This window comes from Miscanthus floridulus, unplaced genomic scaffold, assembly GCF_019320115.1.
Source record: "Miscanthus floridulus cultivar M001 unplaced genomic scaffold, ASM1932011v1 os_1836, whole genome shotgun sequence".
NCBI lineage: Eukaryota > Viridiplantae > Streptophyta > Magnoliopsida > Poales > Poaceae > Miscanthus > Miscanthus floridulus.
Window position 1 is genome coordinate 9,239 of NW_027097943.1, and position 20,588 is coordinate 29,826.

The window sequence follows — 20,588 nt, forward strand, 5'->3', positions numbered from 1 at the left end:
GAACTTGGCATAGCATGACTGCCCCAAGATGGCGTGGTAGGACCCTAGAAAGTCCACCACCTCGAAGGTGAGGACCTGAGCGGAAGTTGGCTCAGTCACCAAACATGACGGGTAGGTCGATCAGCGTGAGTGGGTACGCTTGCATCCCCGGGATCACACCGTGGAAGGGAGAGCTCACTGGGTGAAGCTCGACTGGCGATGCGCATGGCATCGAGGGTGTCGACATAGAGAATGTTGAGGCTACCACCGCCGTCCATCAGCACCTTGGTGAGGTGCTTCTTGCGAACGATGGGGTCAACGACAAGTGGGTAGTGACCTGGTCAAGCGACGTGGGAAGGATGGTCTCTCTAATCAAAAGTGATCAGGGAGTCCAACCAGCTAAGGAAAGGGGGGACGATCATCTCGACGGCACATGCCTCCTGTAGCATACCTTATGCTGGCGCTTGGAGTGGACGGTGTTAGATCCCCTAAAGATCATGAGGCATTCCTTAGGGTTAGGGAAGCCATCGTCATCCATGCCCGCCGTGCCTCCTTTGTTGGCCTCCTCCTCCTTGCCTTTCCCTTCCTTTGGCTTGTCGGCCTACCGTAGAAAGTGCTTGAGGAGCTCACAATCCTTGTAGAGGTGCTTGATGGGACAGGCATGGTTGGTGCATGGACTCTCCATGAGCTTGTCGAAGTGGTCGGCTGGCTCTACTGGGGCTGCTTACTCGCACGATCGGCTACAGCGATCAAGGCTGGGTTTGTCGGTCATCGCCGATCCTTCTTGCTCTTCTTCCCATGTGTAGAGGGCCCTCGCCTTGGTCCTCGTGCTTGGCCTTACCCCTCCCGATCGCTGCTGAAGATCACCCCACGGCCTCCTCGCTGGAGGCGTGGTTCGTGGCGATGTCGAGCAAGTCATGGGGGGTACAGGCTTCAAACAGCCGAGCTTGTGGATCAAGGACTCGCAGGTCGTCCCAGAGAGGAACGCGCTGATGACATCCGTGTCGATGACATCAGGAAGGAAGTTGCAGCGCTTTGAGATCCTACGTATGTAATTCTATAGGGACTCATTGGGCTCCTGCTGGCTGCTCTTGAGGTCCCAGGAATTCCTAGGACGAACATATGTCCCCTAGAAATTGCCGACGAAGACTCTCTTGAGATCCACCTAGTTGCGGATGCTATCAGGTGGAAAGAATTCGAGCCATGCTCGAATATGCTCCCCCATGTAGATGGGGAGGTACTAGATGATGAAGTGGTCATCATCTACTCCTCCGTCTCGACAGGCCAGTCGAAAGTCTTTGAGCCATATATCGGGGTTGGTCTCCCCAGTGTATCTAGCGATGTTGGTGGTGGTCGAAAGCGCTATGGGAACGATGCTCTCTGGATATGACGACTAAAGGCCCATGGGCCCCAGGCCATCTGGGCTGGTGCTACGGTCATTAGATCAGTCGACATGCCTGGGGTGCGTGTCCCCACACTACTCGATGGTTAGGTTGAGATCCATGCCGCCTGCTCTCACCGCCACTCGATAGACATCATCATCGTGCCAGGCATGGCGTCGATTGTTGATGATGCTGCGAGCGTCATGGTTCAGCCCAAGACGTTCATGCACAGGTGGCCATGGCTTCCTTCCCCACACCCAACAACTGCAGTGGCGAGTGGACGGAGCGATTCGGCTGGTGTGGCCCCAGTCCTCTAGTTGGGCAAGAGGCCACGAGCCGGTGTCGCGATGCAAAGCTCTTCGCCTGTTGAACGGTGGCGGTCTCCACCAGTGCCCGAAGGTTTCGGTGGATCGCTTGTTCCTAGGGGTCGGCCGGCTGGGGGAGGCCGCATAGAAGCATCGCCGCAGCAGCGATGTTCTGGCCAGCTCGAGCGAACTGAGGGGGGTTGTTCCCTTTGTCCAGGATGTTGCGCTGGACCTGACGGGCGCAACCCTAAGCGCCGCTTGTCGGGTTACGCACGCGTGGCACAGCGTGCTGCGCCGAGCGCGTCAGCGCAGGTGGCGGCTAGCTCTGCCGCCTTTGTCATAACTCCTCGCCATGCCTCTACGCATGCGCGAGGGCCTCCGCACAAGGGGCTAGAGGGGTGTGAGTCTGTAGAGACTCTGCTACCGGTGGCTGTCTCAGAGCGTCTGCCATAGCACACTCCCGGACAGAGGGTGGCCGGGCCCCAACGTCGCTGATGATAGAGCCATCGCTTTCGACCTCATCATCGACAAGGTCGTGAAAAGGAGGTGAAGCGTAGCCCGCCATCCCCACAACTCAGGTGTGAGAGGGGGTGGTGTCAGCATCCTTCGGAGCCCCGTGCATACACGTCCACAGGGGACGCGAGGCCGTAGGGGAACCGGTCGCACGACGGTCGCGGTGGAGACAATGGGGTCCCTCCGGAGAGTCAGGGGAAGGTGTTAAATGATGATTAAAGAACAACATGTACGTTACTCACTGTGGAGCTTGAGCCTAGAATGGGCTCGAAGTGAAGCGGGAGTGTCTCGACGTTGAGGTCGTTGAGTGGCCCAGGGCCGGTGGAGAGCGCTCCTTCTCCAATGGACGCTAGGACGAGCGCCTCCTCGGAGGCGCAATACGCCGAGCTGGTCGGCGACGAAGTCTAGACTCCTGAAGAGGAAAGTTTGGAGCGGCTGGAAGACGGGAGGAACCCACATCCCAACAGGTGGGAGCGCGGGAAACTCCAGCGAGCCAAGGCGAATCGTATCGCTCGAGTCCGCCATGACGAAGATGGTGGAAAGGTGGGCCATCCGATGACCAAAAGCGTGAACGCACGACGTCTTCCCCACAGACGGCGCCAACTGTCGGTGCAAAAAGTGACCAACAAGTAAATATTTGTAGTTTCTCATGCGTTATGATCGGATGTGGCCTAGCACTCAATGACACATGATTTATACTGTTCAGGCAACGTGCCCTACGTCCAGTTTCAGTCGGTCGGTGACTTTATTCATTAGCCCAGGTGCTTAAAGTTTGCTGTGGGTTACAAACAAATAAGAATGAGAATGGAGTGTTAGTGGCCCGGTCGGACTCTAAACCAAGCGGCTACAGTGACGGGTGTTCGAATCATCTAGCCGCTCTTTCCGGGGGAGAGCTAGAGAGAGCATCCTGCCTCTTTTCTTTTGAGAGCTGAGAGAACGTCCAGTGCCGAGAGGACGTCCTCTAGAGAGGAGAGAGCGCATCCCCTTTTATAGTTGAAGGGGATGGCCTTATAAGTCAGAGAAAGAGAGAATGGATACGTGTGCTACCTAGTCTTGTTGCCTACGCTGTCGGGTACGAGACGGTCATTGACGCCCACAATACTGTTTATGTCGCCTACTACGGCGAACGTCGCCGCCTACAATATTGTTTGTGCTCTGACACGCCTGGAAAGTTGCATAGCGCACGTTTGGTATGGCATGGTGGCACTGTCCTGAAGGCGCGCAGGGTATGGCAGGGTACGGTCCTCAGTATGACGTTTGACTAACGTCTTACCTTATCTGCTCCGCCTGATCCCTGGGCCCTCACCGAGCGGGCGTCCCCGGTCGGTCGTTCCCAGTCGGCCCTGACCGTGTCGGTCAGGGAAGGGTCGCGAGCAGAGGTCCGACATATCTCCGGTCGGAAAAGGAGGTCGAAGTCGGACTGTGTCCCCACCTTGGCCAGGTCTTCCGATCGGGGACCGGATCATTGCCCTGGCCTGCCATTACGTAACTGGGCCGACCGTGGAAGGGTGCATTGTTGCTACGCCATCCTGCTAGGCCGAGTTTTTGCAGGGAAGCGGGTCCATTGGAGACCCCGGGTTTATGAACCCGACACTCATATTGCTAATTGATGTGGATGTATTAATTTTTCTTCCCTATATATAAAAATCAACTCATCATCATGGAAAATACAGTATGTAGGTTATTATATGAGAAGAAGCCCTTATATTCTGAAATCCCTGACTAGTGTACACTGTTTTAGGTAATATTACCACTAAGAGGTAAATCCTACCATGTACACTACGTCAGGGATTTCAGAATATAAGGGCTTCTTCTCATATAATAACCTACATACTGTATTTTCCATGATGATGAGTTGATTTTTATATATAGGGAAGAAAAATTAATACATCCACATCATTAGCAATATGAGTGTCGGGTTCATAAACCCGGGTCTCCAATGGACCCGCTTCCCTGCAAAAACTCAGCCTAGCAGGACGGCGTAGCAACAATGCACCCTTCCACGGTCGGCCCAGTTTACGTAATGCAGGCCAGGGCAACGATCCGGTCCCCGATCGGAAGACCTGGCCAAGGTGGGGACACAGTCCGACTTCGACTCCTTTTCCGACCGGAGATACGTCGGACCTCTGCTCGCGACCCTTCCCTGACCGACACGGTCGGGGCCGATTGGGAACGACCGACGGGGACGCCCGCTCGGTGAGGGCCAGGGATCAGGCGGAGCAGATAAGGTAAGACGTTCAAGTCAAACGTCATACTGAGGACCGTACCTTTCATACCCTGCGCGCCTTCAGGACAGTGCCACCATGCCATACCAAACGTGCGCTATGCAACTTTCCAGGCGTGTCAGAGCACAACAATATTGTAGGCGGCGACGTTCGCCGTAGTAGGCGACATAAACAGTATTGTGGGCGTCAATGACCGTCTCGTACCCGACAGCGTAGGCAAAAACTAGGTAGCACACATATCCATTCTCTCTTTCTCTGACTTATAAGGCCATCCCCTTCAACTATAAAAGGGGATGCGCTCTCTCCTCTCTAGAGGACGTCCTCTCGGCACTGGACGTTCTCTCAGCTCTCAAAAGAAAAGAGGCAGGATGCTCTCTCTAGCTCTCCCCCGGAAAGAGCGCTAGATGATTCGAACACCCGTCACTGTAGCCGCTTGGTTTAGAGTCCGACCGGGCCACTAACACTCCATTCTCATTCTTATTTGTTTGTAACCCACAGCAAACTTTAAGCACCTGGGCTAATGAATAAAGTCACCGACCGACTGAAACTGGACGTAGGGCACGTTGCCTGAACCAGTATAAATCATGTGTCATTGAGTGCTAGGCCACATCCGATCATAACGCATGAGAAAACTACAAATATTTACTTGTTGGTCACTTTTTGCACCGACAGTTGGCGCCGTCTGTGGGGAAGACGTCGTGCGTTCACGCTTTTGGTCATCGGATGGCCCACCTTTCCACCATCTTCGTCATGGCGGACTCGAGCGATACGATTCGCCTTGGCTCGCTGGAGTTTCCCACGCTCCCACCTGTTGGGATGTGGGTTCCTCCCGTCTTCCAGCCGCTCCAAACTTTCCTCTTCGGGAGTCTAGACTTCGTCGCCGACCAGCTCGGCGTATTGCGCCTCCACGAGGAGGCGCTCGTCCCAGCGTCCATTGGAGAAGGAGCGCTCTCCACCGGCCCTGGGCCACTCAACGACCTCAATGTCGAGACACTCCCGCTTCACTTCGAGCCCATTCTAGGCTCAAGCTCCACAGTGAGTAACGTACATGTTGTTCTTTAATCATCATTTAACACCTTCCCCTGACTCTCCGGAGGGACCCCATTGTCTCCACCGCGACCGTCGTGCAACCGGTTCCCCTACGGCCTCGCGTCCCCTGTGGACGTGTATGCACGGGGCTCCGAAGGATGCTGACACCACCCCCTCTCACACCTGAGTTTGTGGGGATGGCGGGCTACGCTCTCACCTCCTTTTCACGACCTTGTCGATGATGAGGTCGAAAGCGATGGCTCTATCATCAGCGACGTTGGGGCACCCGGCCACCCTCTGTCCCGGGAGTGTGCTATGGCAGACGCTCTGAGACAGCCACCGATGGTAGCAGAGTCTCTACAGACTCACACCCCTCTAGCCCCTTGTGCGGAGGCCCTCGCGCATGCGTAGAGGCATGGCGAGGAGTTATGACAAAGGCGGCAGAGCTAGCCGCCACCTGCGCTGACGCGCTCGGCGCAGCACGCTGTGCCACGCGTGTGTAACCCGACAAGCGGCGCTTAGGGTTGCGCCCGTCAGGTCCAGCGCAACATCCTGGACAAAGGGAACAACCCCCCTCAGTTCGCTCGAGCTGGCCAGAACATCGCTGCTGCGGCGATGCTTCTATGCGGCCTCCCCCAGCCGGTCGACCCCTAGGAACAAGCGATCCACCGAAACCTTCGGGCACTGGTGGAGACCACCACCGTTCAACAGGCGAAGAGCTTTGCATCGCGACACTGGCTCGTGGCCTCTTGCCCAACTAGAGGACTGGGGCCACATCAGCCGAATCGCTCCGTCCACTCGCCACTGCAGTTGTTGGGTGTGGGGAAGGAAGCCATGGCCACCTGTGCATGAACGTCTTGGGCTGAACCATGACGCTCGCAGCATCATCAACAATCGACGCCATGCCTGGCACGATGATGATGTCTATCGAGTGGCGGTGAGAGCAGGCGGCATGGATCTCAACCTAACCATCGAGTAGTGTGGGGACACGCACCCCAGGCATGTCGACTGATCTAATGACCGTAGCACCAGCCCAGATGGCCTGGGGCCACAGGCCTTTAGTCGTCATATCCAGAGAGCATCGTTCCCATAGCGCTTTCGACCATCCACCAACATCGCTAGATACACTGGGGAGACCAACCCCGATATATGGCTCAAAGACTTTCGACTGGCCTGTCGAGACGGAGGAGTAGATGATGACCACTTCATCATCTAGTACCTCCCCATCTACATGGGGGAGCATATTCGAGCATGGCTCGAATTCTTTCCACCTGATAGCATCCGCAACTAGGTGGATCTCAAGAGAGTCTTCGTCGGCAATTTCTAGGGGACATATGTTCGTCCTAGGAATTCCTGGGACCTCAAGAGCAGCCAGCAGGAGCCCAATGAGTCCCTATAGAATTACATACGTAGGATCTCAAAGCGCTGCAACTTCCTTCCTGATGTCATCGACACGGATGTCATCAGCGCGTTCCTCTCTGGGACGACCTGCGAGTCCTTGATCCACAAGCTCGGCTGTTTGAAGCCCTGTACCCCCCATGACTTGCTCGACATCGCCACGAACCACGCCTCCAGCGAGGAGGCCGTCGGGGTGATCTTCAGCAGCGATCGGGATAGGGGTAAGGCCAAGCACGAGGACCAAGGCGAGGGCCCTCTACACATGGGAAGAAGAGCAAGAAGGATCGGCGATGACCGACAAACCCAGCCTTGATCGCTGTAGCCGATCGTGCGAGTAAGCAGCCCCAGTAGAGCCAGCCTGACCACTTCGACAAGCTCATGGAGAGTCCATGCACCAACCATGCCTGTCCCATCAAGCACCTCTACAAGGATTGTGAGCTCCTCAAGCACTTTCTACGGTAGGCCGACAAGCCAAAGGAAGGGAAAGGCAAGGAGGAGGAGGCCAACAAAGGAGGCACGGCGGGCATGGATGACGATGGCTTCCCTAACCCTAAGGAATGCCTCATGATCTTTAGGGGATCTAACACCGTCCACTCCAAGCGCCAGCATAAGGTATGCTACAGAGAGGCATGTGCCGTCGAGATGATCGTCCCCCCTTTCCTTAGCTGGTTGGACTCCCTGATCACTTTTGATTAGAGAGACCATCCTTCCCACGTCGCTTGACCAGGTCACTACCCACTTGTCGTTGACCCCATCGTTCGCAAGAAGCACCTCACCAAGGTGCTGATGGACGGCGGTAGCGGCCTCAACATTCTCTATGTCGACACCCTCGATGCCATGCGCATCGCCCAGTCGGAGCTTCACCCAGTGAGCTCTCCCTTCCACGGTGTGATCCCGGGGATGCAAGCGTACCCACTCACGCTGATCGACCTACCCGTCATGTTTGGTGACTGAGCCAACTTCCGCTCAGAGGTCCTCACCTTCGAGGTGGTGGACTTTCTAGGGTCCTACCACGCCATCTTGGGGCAGTCATGCTATGCCAAGTTCATGGCAATCCCCAACTACACCTACCTCAAGTTGAAGATGTCGGGACCGAACAACATCATCACTATGGGTAGCACATTTTTGCACGCCTACACATGCGACCGCGAGCATTACGAGCTCGCCACTACCGTTATCAACTCCGCCGAGCTCCCAGAGCTCGGGAATTCATTGACTCTGGCAGTCCCAAACTGCAATGAGCCGACCTCATCGAGTGCCTTCCACCCAACCGAGGAAACCAAGGTGGTGGGGATCGACCCCGCCGACCCAACCAAGACGGTGCGGATCGGGACCAAGCTCCCAGCTAAATAGGAAAGCGAGCTCGCTAACTTTCTACGCGCAACCACGATGTCTTCATGTGGAAACCTTCTGACATGCCGGGCATACCAAGGGAGGTCATCGAGCATGCATTACGCCTTGTCCTAGGCTCAAAGCCCACCAAGCAACAACTGCGTTGCTTTGACAACGAGAGGCGTAGGGCCATAGGCGAGGAGATCGCCAAACTCCTGGTAGTCGGATTCATCAAAGAGGTATACCACTCCGACTATCTGGCCAATCCTATCCTTATGAAAAAAGACCAGGAAATAGAGAATGTGTGTCAATTATACTAGCCTCAACAAAGCATGTCCACAGGACCATTTTCCTTTGCCACGCATAGACTAGATAATTGACTCCACCTAAGGATGTGAAATCCTCTCCTTTCTGCATGCCTACTCTGGCTACCACCAGATCGCGATGAAAGCATCTGACCCGGTCGTGACTTCATTCATCACCCCATATGGTTTGTACTGTTATGTAACCATGCCTTTCGGTCTAAAGAACGCTGGTGCCACCTATCAGTGGTGCATGCAGCAGTGCTTTGCCGACCAAATCGACCTGCCTAACCAGCCTGACCAAGTCGAGCGGCCAAAACTAATAATCGCCGTCTATGTAGATGACATAGTGGTGAAAATGGCTCAAGCTAGCGACCTGATCGCAAACTTGGCCGCAACATTCGCGAACCTTCGAAGGTTCAGCGTCAAATTGAATCTCGAAAAATGTGTTTTTGGGGTTTCAAAGGGGAAGTTGCTCGGATACATCATGTTCGAGCGTGCATTGAAGCCAACCCCAAAAAAATCACGGCCATCTCTAATATGGGCCCTATACACAACATCAAGGGCATACAGAGGCTCACCGTCTGTTTGGCCGCCCTGAGCCGGTTCATCTCCTGACTAGGCGAACGAGGGATGCCTCTCTACAAACTTCTCAAGAACATAGACACATTCGTCTGGATAGAGGAGGCACAGCATGCTTTGGAAAGCCTCAAAGCATCACTGACGTTGGCCCCAATTCTTGTCGCTTTGGAACAGGGAGAATCCCTCCTCCTCTACGTCGCGGCAAGCAACCATGTTGTGAGCGCCACCCTCGTCGTTGAGAGGAAGGAGCCGGGACATCCCCCTAAAGGTCCAGCGACCAGTATACTTCGTCGGTGAGGTACTTACCAACACCAAGGTTCGATACCCCTAGGTTCAAAAGCTTCTATACATCGTGCTGATGGCGACCCGGAAGCTCCTGCACTACTTCATCGACCACGAGGTCATGGTCATCACCTCGTACCCGCTTGGAGACATCATTCGCAACTACGATGCCATGAGACAGATCTCCAAGTGGGCTCTCGAGCTCATGGGCCATGACATTAGGTATATCCCTTGCACTGCTATTAAGTCTCAGGCTCTCACTGACTTCATCGCCGAATGGATGGAAGTCCAGCTCCTGGCCTCGGACATCACCCACGAGTACTAGATGATGTACTTCGATGGGTTAGTCATGGCACCCAGCTCGGGGGCTAGAGTGGTTCTGATCTCCCCAAATGGGAGCAGGCTCCACTACGCGATCCGTCACCATTTCTCAGCCTCAAACAACACCACGGAGTACGAGACCCTCATCAACGGATTGCGCATCGCCGTCGAGCTCGGTGCCATGCGACTATATGTCCGCGGTGACTTAGAGTTGGTCATCGACTAAGTCATGAAGGAGTCCTCCTGCAAGAGCCCTCTCATGGTAGCATACTGCCTGGAGGTGCGTAGGCTTGAGGACAAATTTTGAGGGATCGAACTGCATCATGTCCCCCGAAAAGACAACGATGTCGTCGATTTCCTCGCAAAATTAGTGGCTAGGCGAGCTCTATCTCTAGATGGGGTCTTCATCAATGATCTCTATGAGCCATCTACCCATGTTCTAGAGGATCTAATCCAGATGCACTCCACCACCAATCTGGCACTCAGGGGCTCCGATCTCTTGACATGCCCCGACCTTGACAAATCGCTTGGGGGCTCTGACCTGAGCACCTTCACGGCAACGTTGCCCACCGAAATCACCATGGTGGCGCTTGATCCGATCGACTGGAGAGCACCACTGCTCGCCTACCACCTTGAGGAGGTTCTCCCATCGGAAAGGACTGAAGCATGATGAATCGCTTGATGCGCCAAGACGTTCGTCGCCATTGGTGATGAACTTTACAAACGGAGCTCATCGGGAGTACTCATGAAGTGCGTCCCGACTGACCGAGGGAAATAGCTTCTTCTCAAAGTCCACGCTAGAATCTATAGACATCACACGACCTCGAGGTCGCTGGTCGACAAAGCCTTTCACCAAGATTTTTACTAGCCCACTACGCTACAAGATGCAGAGGTGGTCGTCCACAGGTATGAGGGATGCTAGTTCTATGCTTGGCAAACTCATTGAAAGGTCCTAATATGGCTAGAGGGGGGTAAATAACCTATTTAAAAATCTACAAATCAACTAGAGCAATTTAATTAGTATGACAAATAGCGAAATACAAACTCGCTCTAGCTCTACAAGGGTTGCAAGCCACCTATTTAACAATTCTAGTTGCAATCATTACTAGGCACACAACTTGCAATGTTACTACTCACTAAGAGCTCTCAATCTTGCTACTCTAAAGAGCTCCACTAGATGAACTTAAAATAACAAATCAAGCTCTCAATTCTAATTACTCTAAAGAGCTTGCCACAACTAGTTTGCAAGAATATAAATGAGTGAGTAGGGTGATTATACCGCCATGTAGAGGAGTAAACCAATTACAAGATGAATACTAAATCAATCACCGGGAGAATACCAAAGGGCAAGAGACAACCAATTTTTCTCCCGAGGTTCACGTGCTTGCCGGCACGCTAGTCCCCGTTGTGTCGACCAACACTTGGTGGTTCGATGGCTAAGAGGTGTTGCATGAACCTCGTCCACACAATTGGACACCGCAAGAACCTACCCACAAGTGAGGTAACTCAATGACACGAGCAATCCACTAGAGTTACCTTTCGGCTCTCCGCCGGGGAGGCACAAGACCCCTCACAATCACCACGATTAGAGCCGGAGACAATCACCAACCTCCGCTCAACGATCCTCGCTGCTCCAAGCCGTCTAGGTGGCGGCAACCACCAAGAGTAACAAGTGAATCCCACAGCGAAACATGAATTCCAAGTGCCTCTAGATGCAATCACTCAAGCAATGCACTTGGATTCTCTCCCAATCTCACAATGATGATGAAACAATGATGGAGATGAGTGGGAGGGCTTTGGCTAAGCTCACAAGGTTGCTATGTCAATGCAAATGTCCAAGAGAGTGAGCTTGAGCCGGCCATAGGGCTTAAATAGAAGCCCCCACGAAATAGAGCCATTGTACCCCTTCACTAGGCACAACTCGGGGTGACCGGACGCTCTGGTCAGTTCGACCGGACGCAGGACCCCAGCGTCCGGTCGCCCAATACTTGCCACGTGTTATAGGCTTCAAACGCCGATCGCTCAATCTCAACGGTCAAGCGATGACCGGACACATCAGTTAGAAAGTGACCGGACACAGGACCCCAACGTCTGGTCATTTCTAGTAAGGTTCCAAACGCAAAATTTCACGACCGAACGCATCCGGTCATGCTCGACCGGACTCACCAAGCGTCCGATCACTCAATGTCTCCTCTGTGCACCACCATGTCAGCGTACGTCAGCATTGACCGGACGCACCCTTCCAGTGTCCGGTTACTCTTCGCGCCAGCGTCCGGTCACAAGACCGAGACGTGTTCTTACTGCTACTACTGACCAGACGCAGGACCCCAGCGTCCGGTCACTCTGTGAACCCCTGTCTTTTTCTATATAGGGCGCCAGTGGCACCATTGGACTGTTCGCACTCTACGTGCGGATACTCCACCGGTGAAGTTTCCAACCCTTGCTCAAATGTGCCAACCACCAAGTGTATCACCTTGTGCACATGTGTTAGCATATTTTCACAAGCATTTTCAAGGATGTTAGCACTCCACTAGATCCTAAATACATATGCAATGAGTTAGAGCATGTAGTGGCACTTTGATAACCGTATTTCAATATGAGTTTTACCCCTCTTAATAGTACGACTATCTAACATAAATGTGATCACACTCGCTAAGTGTCTTGATCACCGAAATAAAATGGCTCCTACTATTTATACCTTTACCTTGAGCCTTTTGTTTTTGTTTTTCTTATTTTCAAGTTCAAGCATTTGATCATCACCATGCCATCACCATCGTTATGATCTTCGCCATTGCTTCATCACTTGGAGTAGTGCTACTTATCTCATAATCACTTTGATAAACTAGGTTAGCACTTAGGGTTTCATCAATTAACCAAAACCAAACTAGAGCTTTCACTCATTTGCCGGCGTAGGAGCTTCAAACCATCCCCATCACCTGGCCATTCACGGTCTAGGGCCTTGACATGGTCGGACCCCTCAAAAACGCCCTAGACGGCTTCACTCAGCTGCTCGTAGCAGTGGACAAGTTTACCAAGTGGATAGAGGTGAAGCCCATCACCAATATCCATTCGAAAGAGGCGATCAAGTTCTTCCTCAACATCATCTATCGGTTTGGTGTTCCTAATTGTATCATCACCGACCACAGAACAAACTTCACCAAAAAGAAGTTCCTAGACTTCTATGACGGATATGACGTCAGGATCGATTGGGCCTTGGTCGGACATCCGCGTACTAATGGTCAAGTCGAGCGAGCCATTGGCATGGTCCTCCAAAGACTCAAGCCCCGCATCTTTGACCGACTCAATAAGTATGCCGGGCGATGGGTTGTAGAGGTCCCAGTGATCCTCTCGAGCCTGAGAATGACCCTAAACCGATCCATAGGGTTCACACCTTTCTTCCTGGCCTACGAAGCTGAAGCAGTGTTGCCCTCCGACCTCGATCACGGTGCCCCAAGAGTGAAGGCTTTTGACCAAGACCGAGCCACGAAGGCTCAGCAGAACACGGTCGACCTACTCGAAGAGGCTCATGAGATGACCGTCATTCGCTCAGCTCGCTACCAGCAAACTCTCCATAGGTACCATGAAAGAAAAATCAGGGGGAGGATCCTCGAGGTTGGAGATCTCATACTCAGGAGAACCCAGTCCACCAAGGACAAACATAAGCTCTCTCCACCATGGAAAGGAACCTACATGGTGACCGAGGTGATCCAACCAGGCGCCTACCAGCTGAAAGACGACAATAGCAACGTTCTCACCAACATATGGAACATCGAATAGTTACATCATTTCTTCCCATAAAGCTCGGTCTTACCGTTTCTTTCCATTCAACGTTTGCTCCTATAGCACCCCAGCCCAAGCACTCTTGGCCTAGGTCGCTCGGAGGCTCCATGGGGGTACGACACCACTCTCCTTTTTTTACTATCATGTAGTAATACTTTTTGCCCAAATGAAAGGGCATCGCCCAAATGAAAGGGCATTCCATTCCTTTGATTACCCTACGTAGCTTGCGTTTTAAATTCCCGACCGATCACACCTCACCATGACCTACGGTTACGAGTAGATGAACCTCGTGGGCCACGCCCGGGTTCTTAAGGTTGTAGCCTATAGGTCAACGGGTAGGTGCGAAAAAGAAAGGACAAGAAACTAAGCTATGCCTAGGGTAAAAACAAGGGCAGATGGGACAAGCTTCCCCTCACAAGTGATTTCATGACAAAACGAATTTAGAATATACACGAATGTAAAACTGTTCACACAGGGGCTCCCCCACGAACTCATCTTTTACATGTATTGACTATTTCTACTCTAAACTCTGTTATGCCCCCCCCCCCGTCGGCATCGGTTGAGGGACGGTTGACGAGGTTGAAGGCAGCTTACTTCCGGTCGGGACGACATTCGGCTCTGTTGGGGGCTAGACAACGCTCGCCTCTGACCCGGCTCCACTCCCTCCATAGGTTGGACAACATCTTCTCGGCGCACATCTTTAGCCATGCTCGAACGGCGAGCCTCCATCACCCACTGCGTGGTGACCTGCTCGGCGACCATCTATGCATATGGCACCAAACTCTCCTCTGGTGCATGGATTTCGTCTATGCTCCACCCATCGGCGTACCCTCTACAGATGGTCATGAAGTCTAGATTGGGGTGATGGGTCGCCACTGAGGTCAACACCCCCGACATCCTGTAGAACATGCCATCAGAGATGAGCGCCCAAACTTTGTTCGGGACCTCCGCCAGCTAGACGGCGGGCGTACTGGTGCTCGGTCCTGACCCGAACACTTCAGAGACAACCACCTACGTGACGTTGCGAATCTGGTCGAGCTCTCCCTCGAGAGTGCGTCGCTCCTCAAGGGACTAGGCTAGCGCCTCTGCGTTCTGACCAGCCGCTACTTTGGCCGTCTCTAGCTCTTGCTCTAGAGAGCCGATCTTTCCACCTAGTTCTAGAAAAAGATGACAAATTCAAAAGCAAAGCAAAAAAAAATTGAGGCATCAACCGAAGGTGGAACAGATACATACCAAGACGGATGCTTTCAAGAATGGAGAGTCCTTCCTCTTGCCGAGTCACCCTCTCGAGCAGTCGAGCGTTCGACTCCTTTGCCCTCAGAGCGCAACCACTTCTTGTTCAGCGTCCGACCGGGCCTTTCGCTCCGCCTCCAGAGGCTCCAAGGACTTCTGAAGCACCGCCTCGGTCTCCGCCTAGTGGACCTTTGCCGCGTTAAGTTCTCGCTCGGCGGCAGTTGCCCACTCAACCGCATGTAGCTTCGCCGCTCGTGCTCCTGTCGCCTCGGGCGCTCGGTCTTGGGACTCACGGTGGGCAGGCTCCAGCTAGTGCCTAAGCTCATCAACCCGCCGTGATGATGTCACTTCATGCTCCATCTGACCGAGCTCCTCTAAAAGAAATCAGAACTTACGGATCGACATCATCTCCAGATCCCGTGAGATAAGAAGCAGGCATGCTAAGACAACCATTAAAAGGCCAAGGAGTCAAGGATAACACCAAAAATGTAGAGAACTTACCTCTGCAACGCATGGCAAGTCGACTGTCACCGCCTGATGGATGAGCTCAACCCTCTCCAAGGCCTTCTTGAGCCTCGGCTTGGTAAGGGCAAGATTGGACTCCATCGAAAGTCCTCTCTCTCCTGAGTAGATGCCAGAGCTTCGCCTCCTCCTCGTCACAAAGGATGAACCAGGCCTTTTCTGGCTCGCCGGGGCAAGGCCACACCAGCTCGTGGGTCGCCCCCGACCCACTGGAAGATCCAGCCATCATAGTATCATGCGACGACCGGATCATCACAAGCTCCCGGGACGACGGGATGGCCGGCGGCTCCACCCCGGTGTTTTCCTTGCCAGAGAAGGGGATCTCCACTGCCTGGACTCCACGGCTCACCAGCAGATGTTCTACCTCCGGCCTAGCCACGTCTCCTCCCTACCCCTCCAGCTCTGACTAGTAGGGAGAACCGTGCGCTCCTCCACCGGGCGAGGTAGGAAGCCCGATTTCCCTCCTCTCCTCTTCCACAGTTGTTGGGGGAGGCATCGCGAGGGTCACCTCCTACCCAACCTTCGCTGTTACCATAGGGATCGCCGCCATCACTGCCGCCGCCGCTGCCGGCATGCTCGCAACTGGCCGAGAAGACACAACCCCCAGTAAGGAAGGTCACGCCGCCGCCAGCCTGCTTCCTCTGCCGCTCATCACGACCCGCTATAGGCTGGGTCCCCACTCTTCTCGCACGGGAGGTGGGGAGACTCCTAGTCCCGCCAGCCCCTGGCTGCTGTCAAACAAGCGCGGGTTATTCACACTCAAAATACTCTACTATGAGAACAGGAGGAAGCATGAATGCTTACCTAGACAAAAGTGGCAGAGCCCTAAAGCCCCGATAGGCTGACGACGAGCCGATCGGACGAGGACCACTCACGGGTCGCGCCCCGCGCCCCCTGTATCGACCGGGTCTTCTGCTTCGCCTCCAGAGCCTCCAAGGACTGTACCCTACCATACCCTGTGTGCCTTCAGGACAGTGCCACTAGGCCATGCCAGACAGGAACCATGCAACTTTCCAGGCATGTCAGAGCACAAACAGTATTGTAGGCGCCGACGTTCACTGTACCAGGCGAAGACGGTAGAGCCTGCCACCTGCGTCTGACATAAATAATATTGTGGGCGCCGACGACCTTCTTGTACCCGACAGCGTGGGCAACAAGACTAGGTAGCACACGTATCCATTCTCTCTTTCTCTGACTTGTAAGGCCATCCCCTTCAACTCTAGAAGGGGATGTGCTCTCTCCTCTCTAGAGGACGTCCTCTCGGCACTGGACGTTCTCTTAGCTCTCATAAGAAAAGAGGCAGGACGCTCTCTCTAGCTCTCCCCCGGAAAGAGCAGCTAGACGATTCGAACACCCATCATTCTAGCCGCTTGGTTTAGAGTCTGACCGGGCCTCTAACACCCCCTTCTCATTCCTATTTGTTTGTAACCCCACAACAAACTTTGAGCACCTGGGCTCAGAAATAAAGTCACCGATCGACTGAAACTGGACGTAGGGCACGTTGTCTGAACCAGTATAAATCCTATGTTATTGAGTGCTAGGCCACATCCGATCACAACGCACGGTAAAACTACAAATATTTACTTGTTGGTTACTTTTCACACCGACAATGAGACTAATTGATGATTCATCTTCTACCTTCACTTATGATCTTTTAACCGTTTGTAGTTCTCATAATAACTATATTGTGAACGAACTGATAGCTCCATGGTTGGTATCCAGTTGTGGGAAGCAGCCGGTGGGGAGTTCGACTCCGAGCCTCGCATGCGCAAGAATTGCGCGTTTTTACCACAGGTCTAAGGACCGACCTAGATCTCACATGGGTAACAGTACTGCTATGTATGGGCCTGGCAGAGGTTTAAGGGTTTTTCTTGACCAGCGTGAGAGGGTTTCCTTCTATTTTAAGCAGAATGTCAGGTGGTGTCTTAACCACGCAGGTAGAGTTTTTTTTAGAATAACCATATTCACTAATGGGCCTTAAACATTATAGCCCATCATAGAACTAGAGAACACAAGCTGATATAATAATTCAACAGTAGCAATTCCGTATATATAACAATTAATTAACGCCCAACACAAGTATAGAACAGAACTGACATACACTTGAGTCGGTTCTCCTTTTTTCCCCCTCTTATTAGTTCTCTTTTGCTGGCTTTCTAGAGGCCAGCCGTATATACGCTACACCGTTCAGTTGTTTCCTTCTCTCGGTTCCGGGGGATGGACAGTAGTGGCCTGTCGTGCTGTAGTCCTTTTTGTAATCTCTCGTTTTTCTTTATATTTTCCCTGCATCTACTATAGTTATCCGTCTTTTTGAAAAAAATTATTGACATAGTCAAAGTTCTCGTGGATTTACTGTAAATTCCACACAGTGATAAACGGCTTACACAACTAGAGCAGCTACTGAGTACATAACGTGAGCCCCAAACATATTCCATGAATAATCCATGCTTCCAGTTAATAAGTGACATAGTCAAAGCTTCGATCACTTTTCTGAAGTGACCACTCTACTTCATTGAGAAAAGGATGATACTCCCGATGCCTTGGCACCAGCTTTGCGCCTAGCTAAAAAATCACGAGCTGGGATTACGATTTCCTGCTAAGACCATGGAAGAAGCGGTGTTTTTCTTCTTCTTGAGTGCTTCCGATGTACTCTGGACATGACGTGCGGCGAGAAACAGACCTAGATAAACATAGCAGAGACAGAGATGTGAAATTTTCTTTTGAAAGGGGGTGGAGGAGCCTGTTATAAGTACCAAAAGTTTACAGCAAAATATTGAAAGTGTGGACTAAAATGTCCACAACAACCTAGACAAACACATAGAACTAAGGACAAAACACTACAGAAACTGATGCAATTATTAAAGGGTGAACAAAACCGGTTGATGCTTCTAAGTGGTTGCTCTTGATTTCAGGAGCTACCTTATTTGGTCTTCCAGAAATGAACATGTATATTTTCTGTAAAAATATATAAGAAGAAACTATGTATTTCTTCAAAAAGAAGAACTACCTTAGAGTTGTTCCGAACACCATAAGCAGAAAGTGCTGAATTGTCATCTATCAGTTTCTCATTGTGATGTGTCAAGCAGTAGTTATCCCAGACATGCTTCCTGTATCAAGCAGAAACAAATGAAGGCCCAAGAATTAATAGAACACGCAGTACAAAACTCAGAATTGTCATTACTATTCAGTGCACACCAACACACACAAGATTCCACAGCATAGTAGCTCTCCTGATTAGAAAAAAAATTGATGAAAAATGTAGTTCACAAAGCATAACTGAACTTCAGAAATCGGAACTGCCAACCCCACAATATTACATTATATTAAGGACACGATGGGTTGGTAATTACACCTTCAGCTTCAGTGAGGATCCTGCTCTAGCTTTTACATGGATGGTACATCATTCCTTAGCCTACTTAACATCACAAAGGTAGAACCAATAATCAGTTTTACACTTGTGAAAGCATATGGGCATGTGGGCTTAAACATACTTGTGAAAGCACACAGACATACCATGGGATGTCCATCTTTTAGCAGCATTTTTACATAAATAAAATAGTTGACCCACTCAGAACTTATAGTTCGCCAAAAAAGCAACACAATCCGGATAGGCTTACTCCAACAAATAGGCACCACACTTTAGGCTGAAAACTAGCAGCACTAAATACTAAATTCAGTTTTCAGAAACCCTTTCACTGACGACTACCACCCATATTGTTAGGTAAGACAGTAAGAGTGCTATGGAAAGCGATAACCATGGAAATGGGATCACACTTTGCCACTTTGGAAGGCCCCAGAAAATGCTTGAAGGAAAGCTACAGGAGGGTAGGAACCGAGGATTAAGGATACCATGTATTCGGCTAGTAGACAGTGTAGAAAGTACTGGGTCATGTGGTTCTCAATAACTGAGAAGTCAAAATTAGGTCAGCAACTTCTTTATGTACACAGCAGACTGAGCTCAAACAAATAAAACAATCTTGGAAAAATATATTTACTTAAGTCCCAACTGAAAAAAAATCGAGAGAAAAAAATCACTGGATAAACTACAAAAGGTTTGCCTAGCCATATGTACACACATTCAACTTTGAAACCTAAACAGGTGAACCTCGGGTGCAAAATCAAACTGAAAATCAAAATAAACTTCAGCTTTTGTGTTTCTTAATGTCTCTGTTCAGCCATCAGTATATACCTTACAGGACATACATGTGCAGTAGTATCAGATTGCTCAAGTGTTCAGTGTATGAGATATGGAATAATAAAGATCCACTGGTAGCATGTCAAGAACATTCATCAGAAATTAGATTAGGACAACCCAGCTTAGATGCCAAGGTAACAAGCATAACAAAGAGTAATGCACAGTATCAATAACCACTTATAAGCATGCAAATGTCCACAGGAAATGTTATCTTTTTCAAGAGGAAACAGGAACGGTTGTTTCCTTACCATGAGATATGACGATGCCCCATCTGCTCTTGTTCTATCTCATTTATCTTCTTCCTGATAGCCAGCTTCAGATCCTTGACAGTGGCAGAATTCAACACCGCCACCTCTTTCACAGGAATAAAAGGAGCAGATAAGCAATCAAGTTGAATTAAAATATACAGTACGATTCAAGGGCTACAGCATGTACTGAATGGTAATGTGATGAAAAGGGGAACAAGAATGTGAGGTCTGAAGGGGATCGATGTGTACCGAAGGAGGTGTTGTCCAACTTGACAACGGTCAGCCTCATGGCGCTGCCGAGCTCGAGGTTTATCAGCGTGTCGACGTCGGCGAGGAGGGCTTCCCTGGGGACGTCCGCGAGTATGGGGTCGTCGAGGAGCGGCGGCGAGCATGGACTGAAGCCTCGCCTGCTTGGCCTCTTTGCTCTGGTAAGCAGCCACCTCCTCGGGCTTCCCGGAACCCGAATCCATGTCCGCCGCCGTTGAGAACGATTCCCTTAGGTCCCTGAGCAGAGCTCCGCGGCGGATCGCCCCACAACGGCGGCGTGCCGGCGATCGAGCTCGGCAGGGACGATGAGATTTATGAGACCGACATGTGGGCCCTAGTATCAGTGTCACAAAGGTTCGCGTAGTTGACAGCCGTCCGATTAGAATGAGTCCCGGTTTTGGACGGAGGGGCGCGTCTTCTATAAGCTTGCAGCATCGGCCACCGCCGCGGAGGCCCAAATATATCTCGCCGCGGCCGTTAGCCCTAGCCGCCGTCCGCCGCCTTCCTCGTCGCCGTCGTCTCCAGCTCTCCGTGCGCTGCCTGCGAGAAGTGACGCGAGCCTTCGTACATCACCTACGTGAAAGGTACGTGAGCTATTGGAGCGATCTGTGTGGGCGTTTCGTAGATTAGTAGCTTAGAGGAGCGCGGCCTCCTGATGTTGCCTACGGCGGCCGAGGAGTTTGGAATTCCACT

General features: G+C 51.8%; 1 protein-coding gene and 1 pseudogene across 1 annotated transcript; one reads left to right on the forward strand and one right to left on the reverse strand.

The window, feature by feature from the left end:
* Window positions 1-7,878: 7,878 nt before the first annotated feature.
* LOC136534352 (uncharacterized) lies at window positions 7,879-8,184 on the forward strand. The gene has a single exon (XM_066526805.1). The coding sequence runs from the start codon at window positions 7,879-7,881 to the stop codon at window positions 8,182-8,184; it is 306 nt and encodes a 101-aa protein (XP_066382902.1).
* Window positions 8,185-17,570: 9,386 nt separating this feature from the next.
* On the reverse strand, window positions 17,571-20,267 carry LOC136534353 (U11/U12 small nuclear ribonucleoprotein 25 kDa protein-like; annotated as a pseudogene).
* Between the last annotated feature and the right edge of the window lie 321 nt (window positions 20,268-20,588).

Coding starts and splice junctions, on each gene's coding strand:
- LOC136534352 (XM_066526805.1), top strand. CDS start 7,879: ATGGCAATCCCCAACTACACCTACCTCAAGTTGAAGATGTCGGGACCG.